Here is a 19,036-nt window from a genome sequence, read left to right as displayed (position 1 = left end):
ATGGTGTCTAGCCTGCAATTCCTCGAAGGCCAATATCCCCTTCTTGACCCATATGTCCTTAATCAGGGAGATACCTATTAGGTCCCAACGATCGAAACCCTTCGACTTCCACAGGCTGCCCAGGGCTTCGGAGTTCCATAGTGGGGTGGCCATAGTTATCCTACCCTCCCATTGGAGAGCACGGTTGGCATCATGCCACGCCCGTGCCGAAGCGTACACGGGACCCATCAAAGGGAACCTACCTCGCTTGGCATACAAAATCCGGGTGTACTCACCCCCTGGCAACTGGGCTCGATCCATTGCGAACCCGGGGTCGGCCGGGGAGCCATAGATCGCGTGGTTAATGGGGGCCAGTTGGGAAGCCCAGTAGTATTTCCTGATGCTGGGTAGTCCAATCCCACCGTCATACCAGGGTAACTTCAATTTAGATAACGCAATCCGCGGCCTCCAAGCCCAACGAAGCTGACGCTGTAGCGATTCTATCTCATTGAAATTAGAGGAAGGCACGGGATCAAAGAAGTTCTGTAAAGCGTATAAGAACCGCGGTAGCGCCATCATTTTAAACGGAAACGCACGACCCAGTAGGGAGAGTGGCAGTTCCTTCCATTTTGCGATATCCCGCCGGAGTCTGGCCAAGGCAGGAACCAGGTTAGCATCAAAACCCTGTTTAGGGTCCCGGGAGATGTAGATACCAAGATAGCGAAAGCCCACCTGCTCCACCCTTACCGGGCAGGTTTCTGGCACTCTAGGGGGGTCGCCGCTCAACACAAATAGGACCGATTTGTTCCAATTGATGGCGAACCCCGAATATCTACTGTATATCGCCAAGATATCCATGAAGATAATGAGGGACTGTCGGAAGGAGGTCAAATACATCAGGATATCGTCCGCGTATAGCGAGATTTTGTCCTCCCACTCCGAAGTCCAGCAACCCTTTGATCGATCTATCCATCGTACACAGGCCGCAAGCGGCTCCAGTGCCAGAGCAAATAGTAGTGGCGAGAGGGGACCTCCTTGTCTGGTGCCCCTCCCAAGCTGAAAATCACGGGACTTGTGGTTGTTCACCACCACCCGAGCCAGCGGCGCGGAATACAGGAGACGGATCCATCGTATGAATTCTGGGCCAAACCTGAATTTCTCCAACACCGCAAATAAATAAGGCCATTCCACTCTGTCGAACGCCATAGTGGCGTCCAACGACAAAAGCGCTGCTGGCTCATGAATGCGAGCCGAACCCGCCACCACCCCATGGAGTCTACGAAGATTAAGGGCGGTATTGCGGCGCGGCATAAACCGGACTGATCCGGGTGTACCAGTTCAGTTATGATTTTCACTAGCCGATTCGCGAGCAGTTTGGCCAGAATTTTAGGCTCCACATTTAGGAGAGAGATTGGGCGATAGGAGGAGCATTCCAGACGCGGCTTACCATCCTTATATATAACAACAATGTTGGCAATACGCTGGTCTTAGGGAAGCATGCCATTTTCCCTGTTCTCAAGATACATGGCCTTCATGAAAGGAGATATGCGGTCAGCCTGGAGTTTATAGAGTTCAACAGGAATACCATTCGGGTCTGAGGCTTTCCCAGAGCGTACCCCACGGATGGCCATCGCAACCTCGTCGTTTGTTATATCGGAATCCATAAACTCCCGATCTTCGGCCGATAAAACGGGCATTCGGATATCCCGGATGACCTCCGCGTTCTCTTCCACCGTGTGCAGCCCCGCTGAGGTGTAAACCTCCTCGTAATAACTGGCAAACTCGTCCACTATGAGCTGCGGATCCGCCGTGATCCCCGAGCTTGCAATCTGCAGCTCCGGGACCAGATGCGACCCCCAGTCTCCCCTTTCTAACCACGCTATTAGTTTCCCTGCCTTGTCTCCATGTTCGTAAATTCTGCTTTGTGTGTTAGTGTGTTGTTCCCTCGCCCCCTCTCGCGCTAGGTGTTTAAACTCGTCCCGAAGGAGACTGAGGCGATGTTCGTCACCCGGATCCCCCGTGGTGGAGACCTCCTTTTCCGTCGCCATAGCTCCACCTCGACCCTGTCAATTTCCGCCCTGCTCTTCTTCTTCTGCCCAGAGATTAGGGAGAGGGCCTCCCCCCTGACAACTGTTTTGTAGGCCTCCCAGAGAGAGCAGTCAGATTAGACTGTCCCCAAGTTCTCGCTAAAGTAGCTATCAGTGACACGTATCAGTTCTTTTTTGGTGGCGGGATCTCTCATCCGCCAAGCACTAATTGGTGCAACCCTCGCAACATTGTCCGGTCCGACTTCCAACTGCAACCATATCGGAGAGTGATCAGACACTCCCCTAGCCAGATGGCGCACTTCCAGGACGAATGCCGCCTGCGACTCAGGCAACAGCAGATAGTCAATCCTAGAGAAAGAGTGGTGTGCCGCGGATGTGTGCATGTATTCCAAGTCTACAGGGTGCCGAAGCCTACACCCATCCACCAAACCCGTACCAGTAACAAACTCCGACAACTACCTACTAGAGGGAGGTAACACACGGGAGGGATATCTATCTAATTCACCGTCCATGACTGCATTAAAGTCCCCCCCTATCGCCATGATGCCAATGGGTAGCGACAAAAACATCCTACTCCAGGTCACGAAAAGTGTCCGTCTGCAATGTGGGGGGTACATAAACTGAAAGGAACGTAATTGTTCTGGCCTCCCACTACCCCGAGACACTGACACACCGGCCACGATTATCAGATCAGGTAGCCCGTATGGTGAGCGGGAAGGAATTCTTGACCAACATTCCCACCCTTCTGGAGCCTGAGGTGTAACCGGCGTGGGCAACCAATTTATACCCACCCCTGTGTAGCGCCATACATCTCTTTCCCATGAGATGAGTCTCTTGGAGTAGGACTACATCTGGCAACTGGCGCCTGATCAGCTGTCCCACCATTGCACGTTTGATCTTATCTCCCAGGCCATTCACACCCAAACCCCGTCTAGCTGACGCCATATTCGTCCCCGGAAAATCCTAAAGCATTACGTGACATCCATTGCAAGCATAGTTCATAAACAAAACACAAATCAACGAACAAAAGTCCCCACAACCCAACCCCCAACCCTGCACCCCTGCATGCAACGTGTGCACATCCCCAACCAGCAGTGTGCCTGTCGCCCCAAAACTAACTACAATATCTAAACGTAGAAAATGGAGGAGGACCTTACAACAGGCCACCAGCCCACCCCATCCCAACCCGCATATGAACCCCTATCAGTAATAATGAAAACCCCCCAGAATATTAACAAAGTCAGCGGGATTAAGAGATCTCCCCCATCAAACCAGCTCCCTTGCCACCCTGATCAACTGCAACGACGAACACAGGATCATTGTTCCTCATTGTCCATCGGGGTGTCGCCTTCGGTATCAGGCCCCTGGATACGGTCCAACCAGTCGGGTGCCCCGTCTGGGTGATCAAAAAACCAGGCTTTGCCGTCGCGTTCTATCCGGAGGCGGGCAGGGAACAACATAGAGTATTTGAGTTCCGAGGCACGCAGCCTTCTTTTGATGTTTATGAAACCCTGCCTTTGTTTCTGAATGGCCTGGGTGAAGTCAGGGAAAAAAAGAGAGACACGTTTTCATAAGCCAGAGGTCCAGAGGATCTCTGTCTGTAGAATAGTGTCTCTGTCCCGAAAGTTCAAAATGCAGACAATCGTAGGGCGAGGGGGCGCCCCTGTCTTCGGGCGGCCGCCAGGTACTCCGTGGGCCCTCTCCACGGTAAAAAAGTTGCTGAGACCCTTGGGTTTTAGATGGTTCAGGATAAGATCTTCCACGAACAGGTCTGGGGCCTGCCCCTCTGATCTCTCTGGTATGCCTAGGATACGGACGTTATTGCGCCTCGCCCGTCCTTCATACTTGTCCAGCTTGCGAGCAAATTGGGTCCGAGACTCCTTCAACTCTCTCACTTCTCGCTGGAGGTCCGACACATCGTCCGTGAGACTCGATGTTTTAATCTCGAGTGGTTTGACTTTTTCCTAGGTTTTAGTCAGGTCTGCTCGGATTAGGCCCACCTCGATGTGGACAGTGTCCAACTTGGTGTCCATCTTACCAAGGGATGACTGAATCCCGGTGATCGCCGCCATCAGGTCTTTCAATGTCTGGTCTGCCCCGGACGGGCCATCATCATGGCTGCTCACTTGCGTGCGTTTCTCGTCCACCGGGGACCCTTTGGCGAAACTGTACTTTTCCAGTCTATTGGACTGGACCGGTTTGGTGTTCCTCATCGTTTTTGGAGGTAGCTTCTCGGGATCCCCCCTCGCCGCCATGTTCATCTTCTGTGCGACCACGAACTCCGCCAGCTGAATAAACCCCTATTTCGCAAGGGCAATCGACGCAGCCACAGGTTGCTCCGTAGTGGCGTAGGTGTGCAGAGTCAATTGGCTTGAGATGGGGGTCCGAGAGCCACTCGAGTGGGACGCGACTTCCACGGAACGAGTGTCACTGCACACTTCCAATCCCTCTCGCCGTTGTTGTTGAACTCCAAAGCGGGTAGTGCCACACACTGGGTCCTGGTGGCGCACCCAATAGGCCCCAAAAGTTCCAGACGATGAATTCAAGTCATCAGAGCGCCCAAAGCATTCAGAATTTCGCCCAGTGGCTCAGGAGCGGGTCCCCCACCAGATGGTAGGGACGGGGTTCAGGATAATGTGCCGGATGGCAAGTCAGGATGTGGTGGCCGGCGGAGCCGGTGCTCAAGCGGCCATCTTGGTCGCCGGCGCGGCTCCACTTGCTATTTGAGTTTTAAAAAACAGGTTGGCACATGTGGGGCACTGCTGGACTCATCAGCTGCCTTTTATACTGTTTAACAACCTGTTAAAGAGACTTCGCAACTGTGGTCTACAGAAGGGGGTGCTCATCTGGATAGTCTTTTATATAACTCAAGCAGTAGCTCTCTGCAGACAGCAAGGTGGAGAACTCTGGACTGCTGGGGTCCTGCAGGAATTGGTGTCGTCAGTAAACCCCTATAATAAATTTCCATTGATGGACCTCTTACAATCCTGGGAAGAGAATTTAAATAGCTGTACTGTTGACATTTAGTGGACTCTAAAATGTCTATTAAGGAACACAAATACATTCTCTGCTCACCTGTTTGATATTGGTCACTGGCCGGGAGTAAAATACTTTTTAGGTCACTTTCCTCAGAGTCTGGGCCTTTATGTATTTGGTATTATCTTACAGTACTGTGGGAAACCCTTTATCAAGGTGTCTCTAAAGGCCTGATCAATGAAGTACATTCAAAATACCCCTATTTGAGCCCTGCCGAAACTAAAAAGGCAACCCAACTTGAATGCTAGCTTGCCTTGCATTACAGTGGTAGCCATTTACAAGCAATCTGTGGAAGTTACAAGGACATTGTTTCCCAAGGACCCTGAGTTCTAAGGTACTGTTTACTAGATGTAACCCAGTGAAGTGTCTGCAATCGGCAAGATAAGTTATCCTAGTTATTCTGAAGTTTAAGACTTCTAATTTGGATGGCTGTTCACTTTGGAAATTGTTGCTTCAGTATTATAGAGAGGCAGAGAGATAGTCTTCCCCTTGAGGAAGAAGTTGACACATTTGTTTGCCTCACAAGTTAACCTCTGGGATAATATAAGATGAATACTTTCTTCATGAGGGATATCAGGTGAGTTCTTGCTTCCACAATTTTAGCGTGAGACCACTTGAGTAGTTATCAATATGCTCTCAGCTATTATGGACACAATATAGGAAAGTAATTGTTTTCAAAGTACAGCCAAATTTGTGTAATGATGAAGCATTATGATTTCTGTGATTAAAAAATTTAATTTTACAAGGGTATGCCAAGCAGCATTGTCGGCTTCATTGCCAACTTGTTCGCTCATTTAGATGTGTATTTGACTAATATTTAATTTTAGTAACATAATCTATTTACATTGTTGTACGTGCTTGTCTACTTGCTGTAATGTGTTTCTATTTATTCTGTAGTTTGTAGTTGTAGAGCTACTGTTTTATTACTACTTTTTTATTTCCAACAGAATGAAGTAGAAGAGCTCAAAAGTAATAACTCCAATGCTAATCTGTCACCTCATCGATGGCCTTCTGATAGTTTTGCGCCAGACGCAATGCCCGACAGCTATCAGGCAGCACAGAGCTTTCATGGAGCTCCACTAACAGGTATAAAAATGAATGTTCAGTTCAATAAACTGTGTTTATTAAATATTTATGGTAAGATGATTGAGAACTGTCCACTTACTTCAGATAGTATACTTATACAAAGTGCTGTATGATATGCAACCTGAATCTGTTTATATGTTCCATGACGGATGGGGTCATTGCTGCTCAGCAGTGGAGTGAGGATGTGATTAAGCTTGGCTTCCAGTTTGGTCTATAGCTTATGCCTAAATCGTCCTGGGTACCACATAAAAAAAGACGTACAGACTGGTGGTAGAGCCCTGAAATCCTAAATGTTACACTGAGTGAGCTTTAGAACAATCTTTGGCTGCAATGAGCAGAATTTCTTGTACATGACCTTGGCAAGCCCTGCTCGTAGGAGCATGTGGCCACCTTTAACTTGAACATGTGTTGCTGTGCTCCGTGACCTTGGGGTCCACAGCTTAGCAAAGAGAGCAGAGAAAGCAACCAAATCAACTCTATAGCTCGGGGTGTTTTCCAGTGAATGTCACTGCACTTGAGGAAGATCTAAAGCACGTATAGTTTCTCGATTGCTGCTTGTGGGGACGTTGTTGCAAGATGTGTCTTTAGGATGTAAAGTAGAGAGAGGGCTCGGCCTGAGTGACTAGGGACAGGAGCTGTTGCATTGAGGGTCATATTTGGATAGTAGAGGCATAATTTCCCTACATTCCCATTATCTCACTTGGAGACATAGGAGCAGATCAGACTGCAGCAATCACCAACTTACCGCTTATTGAAGTATGGGACCCCATGGGACTTTGGAGCCGCTTAGCAGAGCTATTTATGCAGTTTCAAGTCTGGGAAAAGAAGACTCCCAACTCTCCCTAGGAAATGGAGACAATAAACACAGGAAAAATCAACAGAAAGGGCAATCCTGAAATTTCTGCTCATGCTGATGTAGTTATAAAAGGAAGGGCACCACGCGATGGGAATGGGACTTCAGTAAAACTGGAGCAGAGTAGGGTAAATATTTGGTGCCTTCTGCTAAAACACTGGAGAATGAGTGTGGCAGATTATTGATTAATCAAGGGGATTCTGGTGTGAATTATGCCCTCTTCGGAATATTTGAGTATGAAAGGATCTACACCTTTATGGTGAAGACAAGATCTACCAAAGTGGACAGTGACTCACACCATATGGATTCAACAAAGACCTCAGCATGTCTGTCTTCTGGCGCGTAGCAAAAGCACACTTGTGGCGACATTCCACAGTACAAGATGGTGGTGACAGTTTGATTGCATTCTTGCTGCCAAATAGGAAGCTAGAATGGCAATGGAAATGAACATTGAGCCTGTTACTAATGAGGTGGACTTATTTAAGGGGTATCAATGTACATTTGCAGCCAGAATCCTGCTCTGACTTGGACACATTATACCAACTGTTTTCCAAAGTTAAATTAGGCTCCCCCCTGAATGCTGCCCCCATGCATATCCTTTGCAAGGTGGGGAATATCATTTTACATGTTCTATTAGAAGGATTAAACTCTTCTCTAGCAACGTGCCAAGTGCCCAGGCCATGGAAACATGCCATAATATGAGCACTTCTAAAAATAAATTTAAAAAAATAGCCTGAACCCTGACATCTGGGGCAACTATCGTCCGGTCTCGCTCCTTCCCATGGCCAGTAAAATCCTAGAGAAACATATAAATAGGACCCTATTGGAGTACATAGAAACCCATTTGATTTTGTACCCATCCAAGACGGGTTTTCGGTCAAAGCATGGAACAGAAACGGCCCTATTGGCAGTAGTGGAGGAATCCCGATTTATTTTTTTACATGCGGAGGCACAGTGGCAGTCATCCTGCTTGACCTGAGCTCTGCTTTCGACACTGTCAACCACAGCATCCTCGTCGACATTTAAGAACGATCGGAGTATCAAGAAAAGTCCTCACCTGGATCAAATCCTTTTTGAAAGACCGGTCATACCAGGTATTTTGAGGGCAATGCTACCTCAAAAAAAGTGGCACTTACGTGTGGTGTGCCACAGGGATTCTCACTGAGTCCTATCCTGTTTATTGTATATGTGAGGCTCCTTGCAGAGTTAGTCCTGCCATATGGAATCCACATTATAACTTATGCAGATGACACACAATTAGTGGTGGCATTAAGCTACCCAAAGAAGGTGCCAGCTGATCTAGAATCCTGCTTAGCAACAGTGGCCAGGTGGATGGACCAATCATGTCTCAAGCTTAATGGAGACAAAACTGAGCTAATGGTCCTGGGCAACGGCTAGAGCGCCATGTCAGGCCTGAGTTGGCCAAACTGTTTGGGCCCTGTGCCAACGGCCAAAGAAAAGATTAAGAGTTTGGGTGTTTGGCTGGATAGTTCGCTTAACTTTGACCAGCAAGCAGTACAATTAGCAATGTCATGTTACGGCATCATTAGGTAGACGCGAAAAATCCTTCCATTCCCTCCTGAATCAGCAAGCAGGATCATGTTCCAGGCACTGGTGTTATCCCGGCTGGATTATGGAAATTCACTTTTACTTGGGGACTCCAAAGACCACAACAAGGAAATTACAAGTGGTACAGAAATACGCAGCCAGGCTGCTGCGCAACATCCCGAAAGCACACTCTGCCAAGCCGGCCTTAAAAGAGCTTCACCGGCTACCAATCAAGGAACGCATAATGTTTAAGTCATTATGTATAGCACATAAAACACTCTGGGGTTGGGGCCCAAAAATCAACCTCGCACTCATAGCTTTCTATCGCCCCTCGAAGTCTGCACTCGGCGAAAATGTTCGTGGCGACGACGCCGAAAATCAAGAGAGCATGGACTTGAGGCTGGATATTTACCTACAATGCTGCAAAGTTTTTAATATGCTGCCCATTGATGTCCGGTCAATGACCACCACCTAACGTTTCGGAAACATCTAAAAACGAGGCTGTTCCAGACTGGAGCGTGAACTGTACTTGACTGCCTGCTGTCGTAAGCGCTGGGATGCCTAAGGGTAGCCATGCACTGTATCAAATGTTAATTAATAATAATAGTAATCACTGATGTAGAAACTATACTGTTTGAAGTACCCAGCAAAGTTACTGGATTATACTAAGAAGTTGACGGTGTGCAGAAGAGAGCAAGATCCATAGCATACAGGATGGAAGATACAGAAGAATGCTTAAGAATTTCCTAGAAGACTGCCTGGTGATTTATTACTGTGGTTGTGGTTTATTACTAATGCATTGGCAATTACTCAATTTGAGAGACCCTTATGGGGATACAAAGCACGAGGGAGAAGTTTGCTGCTCTTAGTGGAAATGGTCCAAGGATTTTGGTACACTTATTGTAATAAGACCAACCTTATGGTAGCGTCTGTCCCTGAACTTCCGTTATGGGCTGTTGGGAGACTGGAAGTTATGGGGCACACCGAGAGGATGGTGGCATGGTAGGAAGTGGGTACCACTGGGCTTGTGGACGTGTATGGAGTTGGGAAATGAAAATGCTGGTGGAACTACGGGAGTGATATGGGATGCTCATGGTACAGTGACGTGTGTGTGTGTGTATATATATATATATATATATATATATATATATATATATATATATATATATATATATATATATATATTCACTGAAAAAACCATAGGTTTGACAACAGTTATAGTTAGCTGGAAATTTTACTGACATAAAACCAATGAAATTCCACGTTATAGTTAGTTGGACTCACTATAACTTGCGCGTGTAATGCACTGCTGATGACATTACATATTACATCACTCATGACATGGTCAGTGACATCACTCATGACATCACTGATGACAGACCTCCTTTAAGTGTTATGTAACCCTTAAAACACATATTGGAAAATAGAAATTAACATTTTCAAAAAAATGGAGATACCCATACCAGTTACAACAACCAATTCAGTAATTCCACCATCTATATACACATTCTCTCATTCACCAACAGTTCTATATAGTCACTCATACATATACTCACTCATCATATGTAGTGATACACCTATACATCCTGTTACACACCGACAGTCATCCAAAAGTTACTCACACACATACTCACACATGCAAATAAACTATTGAACATCCATTCATTTGCATATACAACTATACACACACTACCACGTTACTTCTAAGGAAACTTATACATACTTACTCTCTTAAACAATCACTTATAGAAACATATACTTATTTAAACAGGAACTCTTTCTATCTCTTAGTCTCACATATACTGACTTATATATATCAATACTCACATATACTAAATTAAAACATATCTTGTTACTAATAAAGACACTAGTGAGGCAGGCATTCACTCACTAACACACACATATACACACTCATCCACCCATACAGTCCTGTACATATGCTGTCTTCAAAAAACATAGTAACAGTGAGTCAGTCATTGATGGATCTATATGATAAGTAACACCCCCACCAAACCATAGAGACACTCATACTGATACTAAAAAAACATCTAATAACCCATATACACACACATGTAGGTATTCATCAACCCATGCAGCCACTTATTCACAAAGTGAAACACTAATACATATATTTAAATATTTAAACATTACTCGCTAATATATGTATTCACTAAGATACACTTAATAAGCCAGTTATCCAATCATTTCTTTTTAAAAAAAACATTCATTAAGACAATAATTTAAACATTTATTCTTCCCTCGACCTTTACATATACATATATAAAACATGTTTATTTTTCAGAAAGACACACATTCACTGGTTGATGTCATCAGTGATGTCATGAGTGATGTCACTGACCATGTCAGGATGATGTAATATGTAATGTCATCAGCAGTGCATTACACGCGCAAGTTATAGTGAGTCCAACTAACTATAACGTGGAATTTCATTGGTTTTATGTCAGTAAAATTTCCAGCTAACTATAACTGTTGTCAAACCTATGGTTTTTTCAGTGAATTTCATAGGTTTTTCAAATGCTATTTCCTAACTATAACGTGTGTAAAACCTATGGTTTTTTCAGTGAATTTCATAGGTTTTTTGAATGCTAGTTCCTAAGTATGAAATCACGTTCGTAACTAGATAGTGTCACCGCCTACACGTCCTAAGAAGCGCATGTAAAGTCATGTGACTTGAAAACAACACTTGCAATTGGTTCTTAGTAGTTTCTGTTCTGGAATTTACACGAAGCACTCCACCCACTTTCCTCACAATCTTTTCTACTCTCAAGAGACAAAAACGTCGAGCATCTTCCGGAAAACTTTGCTGAAATGGCTGCCCTTCCGCATTCATCTTCCGAATCTGAAGGAAATGAGCGACCACCGTTAGGAAGAAAAAAGGAATCTTTCATTTGGCAATTTTTTACTTATCCTGAAGATCAAAAGAAAGTGAATGCACCAAAAGTAACCTGCACGATATGCAATTCGGAGCTCTCAAGGGGAAATCCAGATAGAAAATATTCCTTTTCTATACACACCATGCAGCGGCATGTTAAACAAAGGCACCCTGAGCATTATGCAAAAGCATCGACAAGAGCCCTGGCCACGCTATTACCATCAGAGGTGGCCAGCACATCTTCTGGTGGATGACCTGTATCTCCATCGAGTGCTGAGATGGACTTGAGACCATATCTTGCGAAGGTGCATATGAAATGCAACGAGTGTGGAAAAATTCTTTTGTATGGAGAGCAGAGCCTCAGTCTTATTAAACTGAAAATTGAAAGTCACAAATGCCCCAAGAAAAGATAAATTTCTTCACTTCATTTTCATAGTATTACATACTGAAAAATGACGTAGCAACTTTAAAAAATCGAAAGCTTCATAACACTTGTTTCCAAAAAAAAAGTTCTTTTCAGAACTAACTCTTTCTACCAAAACGTGCTCCAAGAGCATATTATGAGATGGTTTTTCGCCGCTTTATTTTAGTGCGAGACCGGGTGCGCGCACCCTCCTATCGCGTATAGGACCTGACACTTGCATGTGAAGTCATGTGACTTCAAAACAACACTTCTAATTGGTTCTTGGTAGTTTCTATTCTGGAATTTACACGCAGCACTCCACCCACTTCCATCACTTTCTTTTCTACTCTCAAGAGAGAACAACGTCGAACATCTTCCCGAAGACTTTGCTGCAATGGCTACCGTTCCGCATTCATCTTCCGAATCTGAAGGAAATGAGCGACCACCTTTGAGAAGAAAAACGGAGGCCACGCTATTACCATCAGAAGTAATCAGCACATCTTCCGGTGGACGACCTGTACCTCCATCGAGTGCTGAAATGGACTTGAAACCATATCTGGCGAACGTGCACATGAAATGCACGAACTGTGGAAAACTTCTTGTATACGGAGAGCAAAGCTTTATTCTAATTAAACACAAAATTGAGAGTCATAAATGCTCCAAGAAAAGTTAAATTTCTTCACTTTATTTGGATAGTATGACATACTGAAAAATGTCGTAGCAACTTTAAGAAATCAAAAGCATCATAACACTTATTTCCAAAAAAAAAAAAAAGTTCTTTTCAGAACTAACTCTTTCTACCAAAACGTGCTCCAAGAGCATATTATGAGATGTTTTTTCGCCGCTTTCATTTAGTGCGCGTCCGGGTGCGCGCACCCACCTATCGCGTACAGGCGTCGAGACACGCATGTGCAGTCATGTGACTTTAAAACAACACTTCCAATTGGTTCTTACTAGTTTCTATTCTGCAGTTTACACGGAACACTCCACCCACTTCCCTGGAAAACCAGTTTATGGAAAAACTTTTAAAGCCTCCTCTTATGAAATATTCGACATCGTTCACATAGCAGAGTAGTAAATAGCACTATATACACTCCGTCCCTTAATTATAAGAGACTTATTGCTATGTGAGAACAACTTTTGTTTTCACGCGATAATGTGAAATGCTGAGCCTGTTACAGAATTTTCTTTCACATATATGTTACTATTCTCCTTCGAGCACTAACACAGTAGAAAATACCACCAATAGCGGTGATATTTTTTACACCGAGAACGGGCGATTTGTATCGCTGAGAGCCCTTACAATTATAAAGTTTTATTTCCTAAGTCTCTGATCTCCAACTGTGCAACGTGGCTCCCCTGTGTCGTAATGAGGTCCATAGACAAAAACTACAGGGCCAGCATTATACACATGCACGGAACCACAAAACCACAAGAGCCACCATGTTAATATATATCTTTAATATAATAAACCTCTGAGAATAAATACATATTTCCGTGGCACCCCATAACAGAAATTTGGCGTCCTCTGACTCTGCTCCATTACCAAACACCCTAACCCCCCGCCCCCCTCACGCTTCACTAAACTCCGCACTCCACCCCACCCGGACCCCCTATTACAAACCCCCAACCTACCCTCCCTGCCCAAGCCCACCATGAACCTCAAACCGCCCCTGGAAAACTTATAAGACACAGGATTACTAAAACTCAAAGAATAGGCAAAGGCAGATAATCTAAATAGTACATAAATGTACATATTTTTTCCATAATACTATTGAAAAACATGTTCTATTTTTTATAAATCTATCATGCATCTGACCCTCTAGAACCGCTTTCAAAACGTGAACTATAAACCTCTACATTTCATTTTCAAACCATACACTTTCAATTACATTATTTTTTTTTTTACAATTTATGTAATGTTACACACCTTTTCTAAAATACACCAGTCCCTGTTATTTATAAGGATTTATTTTCAGTCTTCATCAGTGACACTTTCTTAACATATAATGAAAATCACTGTAACTTTTTAAACGACAATGCTAACGCGGTAAAAATAACCCTCCATTTGCTTTCCTTTAAGAATGCAGACTATCTACCCCACGCATGCGTTTCTTGATATTTGCATTTGGCAGCGAATACCGACCTTGAATCGGAAGACATGAACAAGAGCTCCATTGTCACATTTAAAACTGAACGTAGCATCTGCTCACACATATATCTTTCACTTAGCTAACATTCACAGAAAACATCATTGATGTAAAAAAAAAGTGACCTTCAAGAAAAGCTACTTTTTTGATAACTACTAAGCAATATTTAAGTGACTAGACTCCTAGAAAATTTATCAAGTCATTCTGCTCCTCCCGGCAACCGGCAGTACTGCGCCGTTTCCTTTACCATCTTGGGAAATTCAAAATGGATGTCCCTCCTGCCTTCGCAAACGAGCCGGGCCACTTAGAACAATTTCGCCAGAGGATGCTTGACTACTACGGCATCTTACCACTCTCGACTTTGAATGCATCATATCGATTATCATTTCGATATTCGTATTTCACCTGTGTGCAGCCTGTATTTCATTGCCTGAGCTGTGATTTCACGTGGGCCCTGGATTTATGTCTCTGCAATTTGGTACCTCCTGAACCGAATTACAATCACCTCATGAATCCGTTACTTGATCATGAACAGCTTTGTTACAACGGAGGGTTTATGGCCTTTGCAGCGATACAAGGAGTTCTGGGTCATTGGAATATATTCGCAGCGGCGCAAGATTTCCTAACAGAGAGCTACATCGAAAACCCACCGAGCTGCCCAATGATGGTAAAAGACGCTCCAATAATGACAGATCATGAATGCTCCTTTGATCTTCTCAATTGGATGGCTGACATGTTTTCAGATGATAACAGTGATTTCCTGTTAGAAGCACTTGCTGCCTACTTTGCCTACACAATGGACGGTTAACTCTTTCCTAACAGAGAACTACATCGAAAACCCACCGAGCTGCCCTGTGATAATAAAAGAGGCTCCGATTTTAACAGATCATGAGTACTGCTTTACTCTTTTCCATTGGCTAGCTGACATACTTTCAAATGATAAAAGTGATTTCCTGTTACAAGCAGAACCTACCTATTTTGCCTAAACAATGCTTCAATAACTCTTATATAAGCCATTGACGTCCTCATTTCCTTTTGCTTCCCTATATTCTTCACATTATTTTCCATATTTTCTTTTGAAGAACAGACCTATTGGCTTTACTAACAGTGGACATTATGATTTCGTGCTGGTTAAATTTTGGTCTTTTATGTGGACTACATTTGTTTCTTCAGCTACTCGATGTTCAACTTTATTTTTTTACAGTCTATTCTCAACAATTCTATTGCATATCTTATCTAAGGTTATTTCAAACGTACTCGATGCAAAACTCGCTAATATATGCTACATGTGCCCTAATTAATGTGTACATTTTAAACGAGTTTTTTATAACTGTAAACGCCATTTCGCATCTCAACTGCTTATTTCCGCCTCACACGCCTCTACTCCTTTAATTTCCTATAAAATTATGTTTTTAAAATACTTTACAGAAAAATATGTTCTTTCAATAATATTTCCATTATTACTTGTGCTGTATTTAAAATGCAATACTACAACCGTCAAAAGATATCTCAATACAGTAGTTCTCCTCAATAGTGATTCGCGCAGCATCCAACAGATTACATACATGCACCTCTCACCATTTTATTGCTTTTGGCGCCTTTTTTTCCCCTCACACACTGACATAACACAAACTTGATAGTGCTTCGCATGTAGACAGCTGATTGATAAAGTAATGATGTATAACCACTTGCATTTTCATATATCGTTCCCTAACTGAAAGGCCAGAGACCTTCCATTTATTAAAATATGATATACTTCCTTATAAAAGTGTACAATGTTTTTTTCTAACTATATTCATTTTTCTTCAACTATAGCGTTTGTATTCCATGTACTACTGACAATACCAATTACTGTGTTTTTTGCAATTTCTGTACTCATATTACATAATGATTTGCCTTTAAAACAGTACATTTCTAAATAAACATTTCAAATATTCACGGTTTCTCTTTTAATCCATAATCTCAACTGAAATTATTTCATATTGAAAAACTTTTCATGGGTTCGACATAACCTTAACTGTAGTCACTGAGGACCTTATTTATGAAGACCTTCCGCCGCCGGTGCCTCATTTTTTTAAATGTGAAAAACTGACGCACCGGTGGCGCAAGGCCTTCATAAATAAAGTCCTGAATGTTTTCTTTTCTCGACCTCACTTACTGATACTAGAACCTGCAAGCCAATTACGCCCCGTGAACTCTTTCTTAGTAGGTCGCGCACCGTACAGACAGTTATACCACTGTTAAAAAATTTTTTTTACTGTTACTAAGCACCGCCACAGTTCCGCTTCACTTAAACTTAATCACTGCTCCCACGCTTCTACAGGCCAGACGCTATGTCGTATTTCTCTCCTTATCACCCTTTCATTTCCACAATAAAAACAGTTCTCCGCCAGCCACCAGAGAACAGAGTCAGATGCAGAGGCACCAAAGAGTGAACCCATCACCAACTGCCATCTCCGGCTGTTTCCATGGTAACACCTCATTCTGCACCTTGCTGAAGGCACAGGTCAAAAGTTCATGTCTCAACGTTCTACAGCAAACTAAGAAGACTGTTTTCCCTCCAGAAACACCTGCCAATCCACAACTCTGTTACATGTCTTTTTTTTTCACACCCAATAGTACTTTTCGTTTAACATAAACATTAACATGCAACGTACTGTTCAATCTCCACTTATTACAATCAACCAATCATTTTTATTTTTTTAACCACACCCAGCCTCTTCCTTTTTCTTTATTTAGAATTTCAACTTCTAACTACCATTCCACTTCCAGAACCGATCGGAGGACGACTACAAATCCCTTGAAAATGAAGGTCTGGCTAATAGGACACAGTTATATTCACTGGAGTGAAAAATATGCAGTAAGCAGACGAATTTGCAACCTCGGCGTACCAAATGTACACATAACATGGATTGCCAAAAGAGGATTGAAATGTCACCAATTGATTCCATTGGTGAAAACTTTTATGCATCTCCCAGAACCAGACCTAATAATTGTGCACTGTGGTGGGAACGATCTAGGCACAATCACTGGGGTAGGTCTGGAAATGCTTCTAAAAGACACCTTTCGACAATTGATGACACTTTTTCCTCGATCTGCCTTGGTATATTCCAATATATGCCAAAGACAGAAATGGAATTGGTCCAATCAACATAGTGCACAATTTGAGAATGCAAGGAGACATGTAAATAAATCTGTTTCTGCGTTCCTCAGAGATTATAGCATGGGTTCTATTTACCACAACAACTTGCTATACCACATGCAAGACGTCTATAGGAGAGACGGTGTTCATTTCACGAATGAGGGAGACAGAATCTTCCTCTGCAACATCAGGCTCTGCATCGGTACTTACTTATAAATGCAGAAAACACTCAATTAACACAATGGCTCTTTTCAGAGCCACCTTATATCTAAGCACTCAAACTTCTGATTTATCTCCATTTTCACACTCTTGTAAATAGGTGTGCGCGACCGGGTGCGCGCACCCCGTATTTTTTTTCGGGAAAAAATTATATCTTTTTGCGTTTAAGGGCCTTACTGCACACCCCGAGAAAAGCTACGCAGCAAAACAATCTCTACCTTCTCTCCTTTCCATGTTTCAACGCTTTGAAATGAACAATATATTTACTCGCAGTGACAAAATGGCGGACAAAACTTCCTGATTTCCTTCGAATCGAACGTTAACAGACGTCACGCAGCAAAAAAATTCCACTCACGCGCAGCCGCTTGGGTGCGCGCACGTGTGCGCGCCTATAGATATATAATTGACTTTAACTTTAATTTTCTCAACAACTACTGAACGGATTTACACCATTCCAAAAAAAGCGTAATCTGCGAACCGGACTCTACAGTTTTGCCAAATTTCTTATAAATCCATTCAGCCGTTCGACCTGTAGCCGAGTCTAAAGGTCCTATGGAAAATAACATGCAGAAAACACGTTTTGGGACCCCCCTTATATCTCAGCCCCCACTTGACCAATCCCCCCCAAACTTTCAGGGAAGGAGCGCAGCGGACCGAGCCATCTTCTTTGAGAAATTCGCTAAGATTCTTCAACCAGGGCCAAAGTTATTCCAAATAGAATGTTGAGGATTTCCTATGGAAAACAATCCTAACTATAACTACCTACTGGCGACCGCCAGTAGGTAATATATATATATATATATATATATATATATATATATATATATATATATATATATATATATATATATATAACCGATTCACACAGTCCACTAATGAGGAATATAATTGAATGGCCCCTCCATCGTTGTTTTAGTACAATTATTACTGATATGGCGATTGAGGGGCTGAAAGGCTGTTAACCGTCTATATGGTAAGCTGAGAACTGGCAATGTAGTGAACTGCGATTATAGAACATGTAAGTGGGAAGCACAACTGGACAAGGTGTGTACAAAAGCAGTGTGGAATAGAATATGTAGCTTCCCAAAGACAGTAACTAAGAATGCTGAATATAATTTTAAATAATATCTCACACAGAACTTACTTTATCACTGACAGATGGCACCATATCAACCCAAGCATCCTTAATACCGGCCCCAGATGTGACGATGAGAGACTGACATTGTTCTACATGCTATGTTTATGTTGTGGACTAGAGCTGCACTGGGAATCTTTAACAACTATAATGTTGGGGGTAAGCGGCAGAACACATGAATTTGGTGTAGAGTAGAATTGAGGATGTGAAGAGCTACAGGTCCTCTCTGCTAATTGATGTCAAGGTTAAAAGATCTGATGCAATAGTATTGTAGTTAATGCCTTTGATAGGGTAGTACCCATCACAGCCTGATTTCTGTTTTTCTGGCTCTCACACTGACTTTAGGAACACTTAAAGGGTTTGACGCCTTATTCAGTGACAGTTGTATCTCAGAATTTGGCTTCATTTGATTTTTAAACATGTTTGAAGCAGGTCCTCCTTTTATTTTTATCCTTTGAAACAGACTTTTGTGCTGTCTTGTCAATTGCCCTTCCTGTGGCAGAGATAAGGCAGCCTCTGATACACTTCACATTCAGTGAAACAG

General features: G+C 43.2%; 1 protein-coding gene across 2 annotated transcripts in view; it reads left to right on the top strand.

The window, feature by feature from the left end:
* Nucleotides 1–19,036, top strand: part of LOC147697215 (E3 SUMO-protein ligase RanBP2-like) — an 852,038-nt gene that overhangs the window by 515,693 nt on the left and 317,309 nt on the right. For both annotated transcript variants that reach the window (XM_086934289.1, XM_086934288.1), the window contains exon 18: nt 6,011–6,149. In XM_086934289.1, the coding sequence (XP_086790415.1) occupies nt 6,011–6,149 (139 nt within the window). The remainder of the gene's footprint in view (nt 1–6,010; nt 6,150–19,036) is intronic.

This window comes from Lissotriton vulgaris, chromosome 8 (assembly GCF_964263255.1).
Source record: "Lissotriton vulgaris chromosome 8, aLisVul1.2, whole genome shotgun sequence".
NCBI classification, from domain to species: Eukaryota; Metazoa; Chordata; class Amphibia; order Caudata; family Salamandridae; genus Lissotriton; species Lissotriton vulgaris.
The sequence above is the reverse complement of the archived record's forward strand: the minus strand, read 5'-3'. Positions and strand labels throughout refer to the sequence as shown.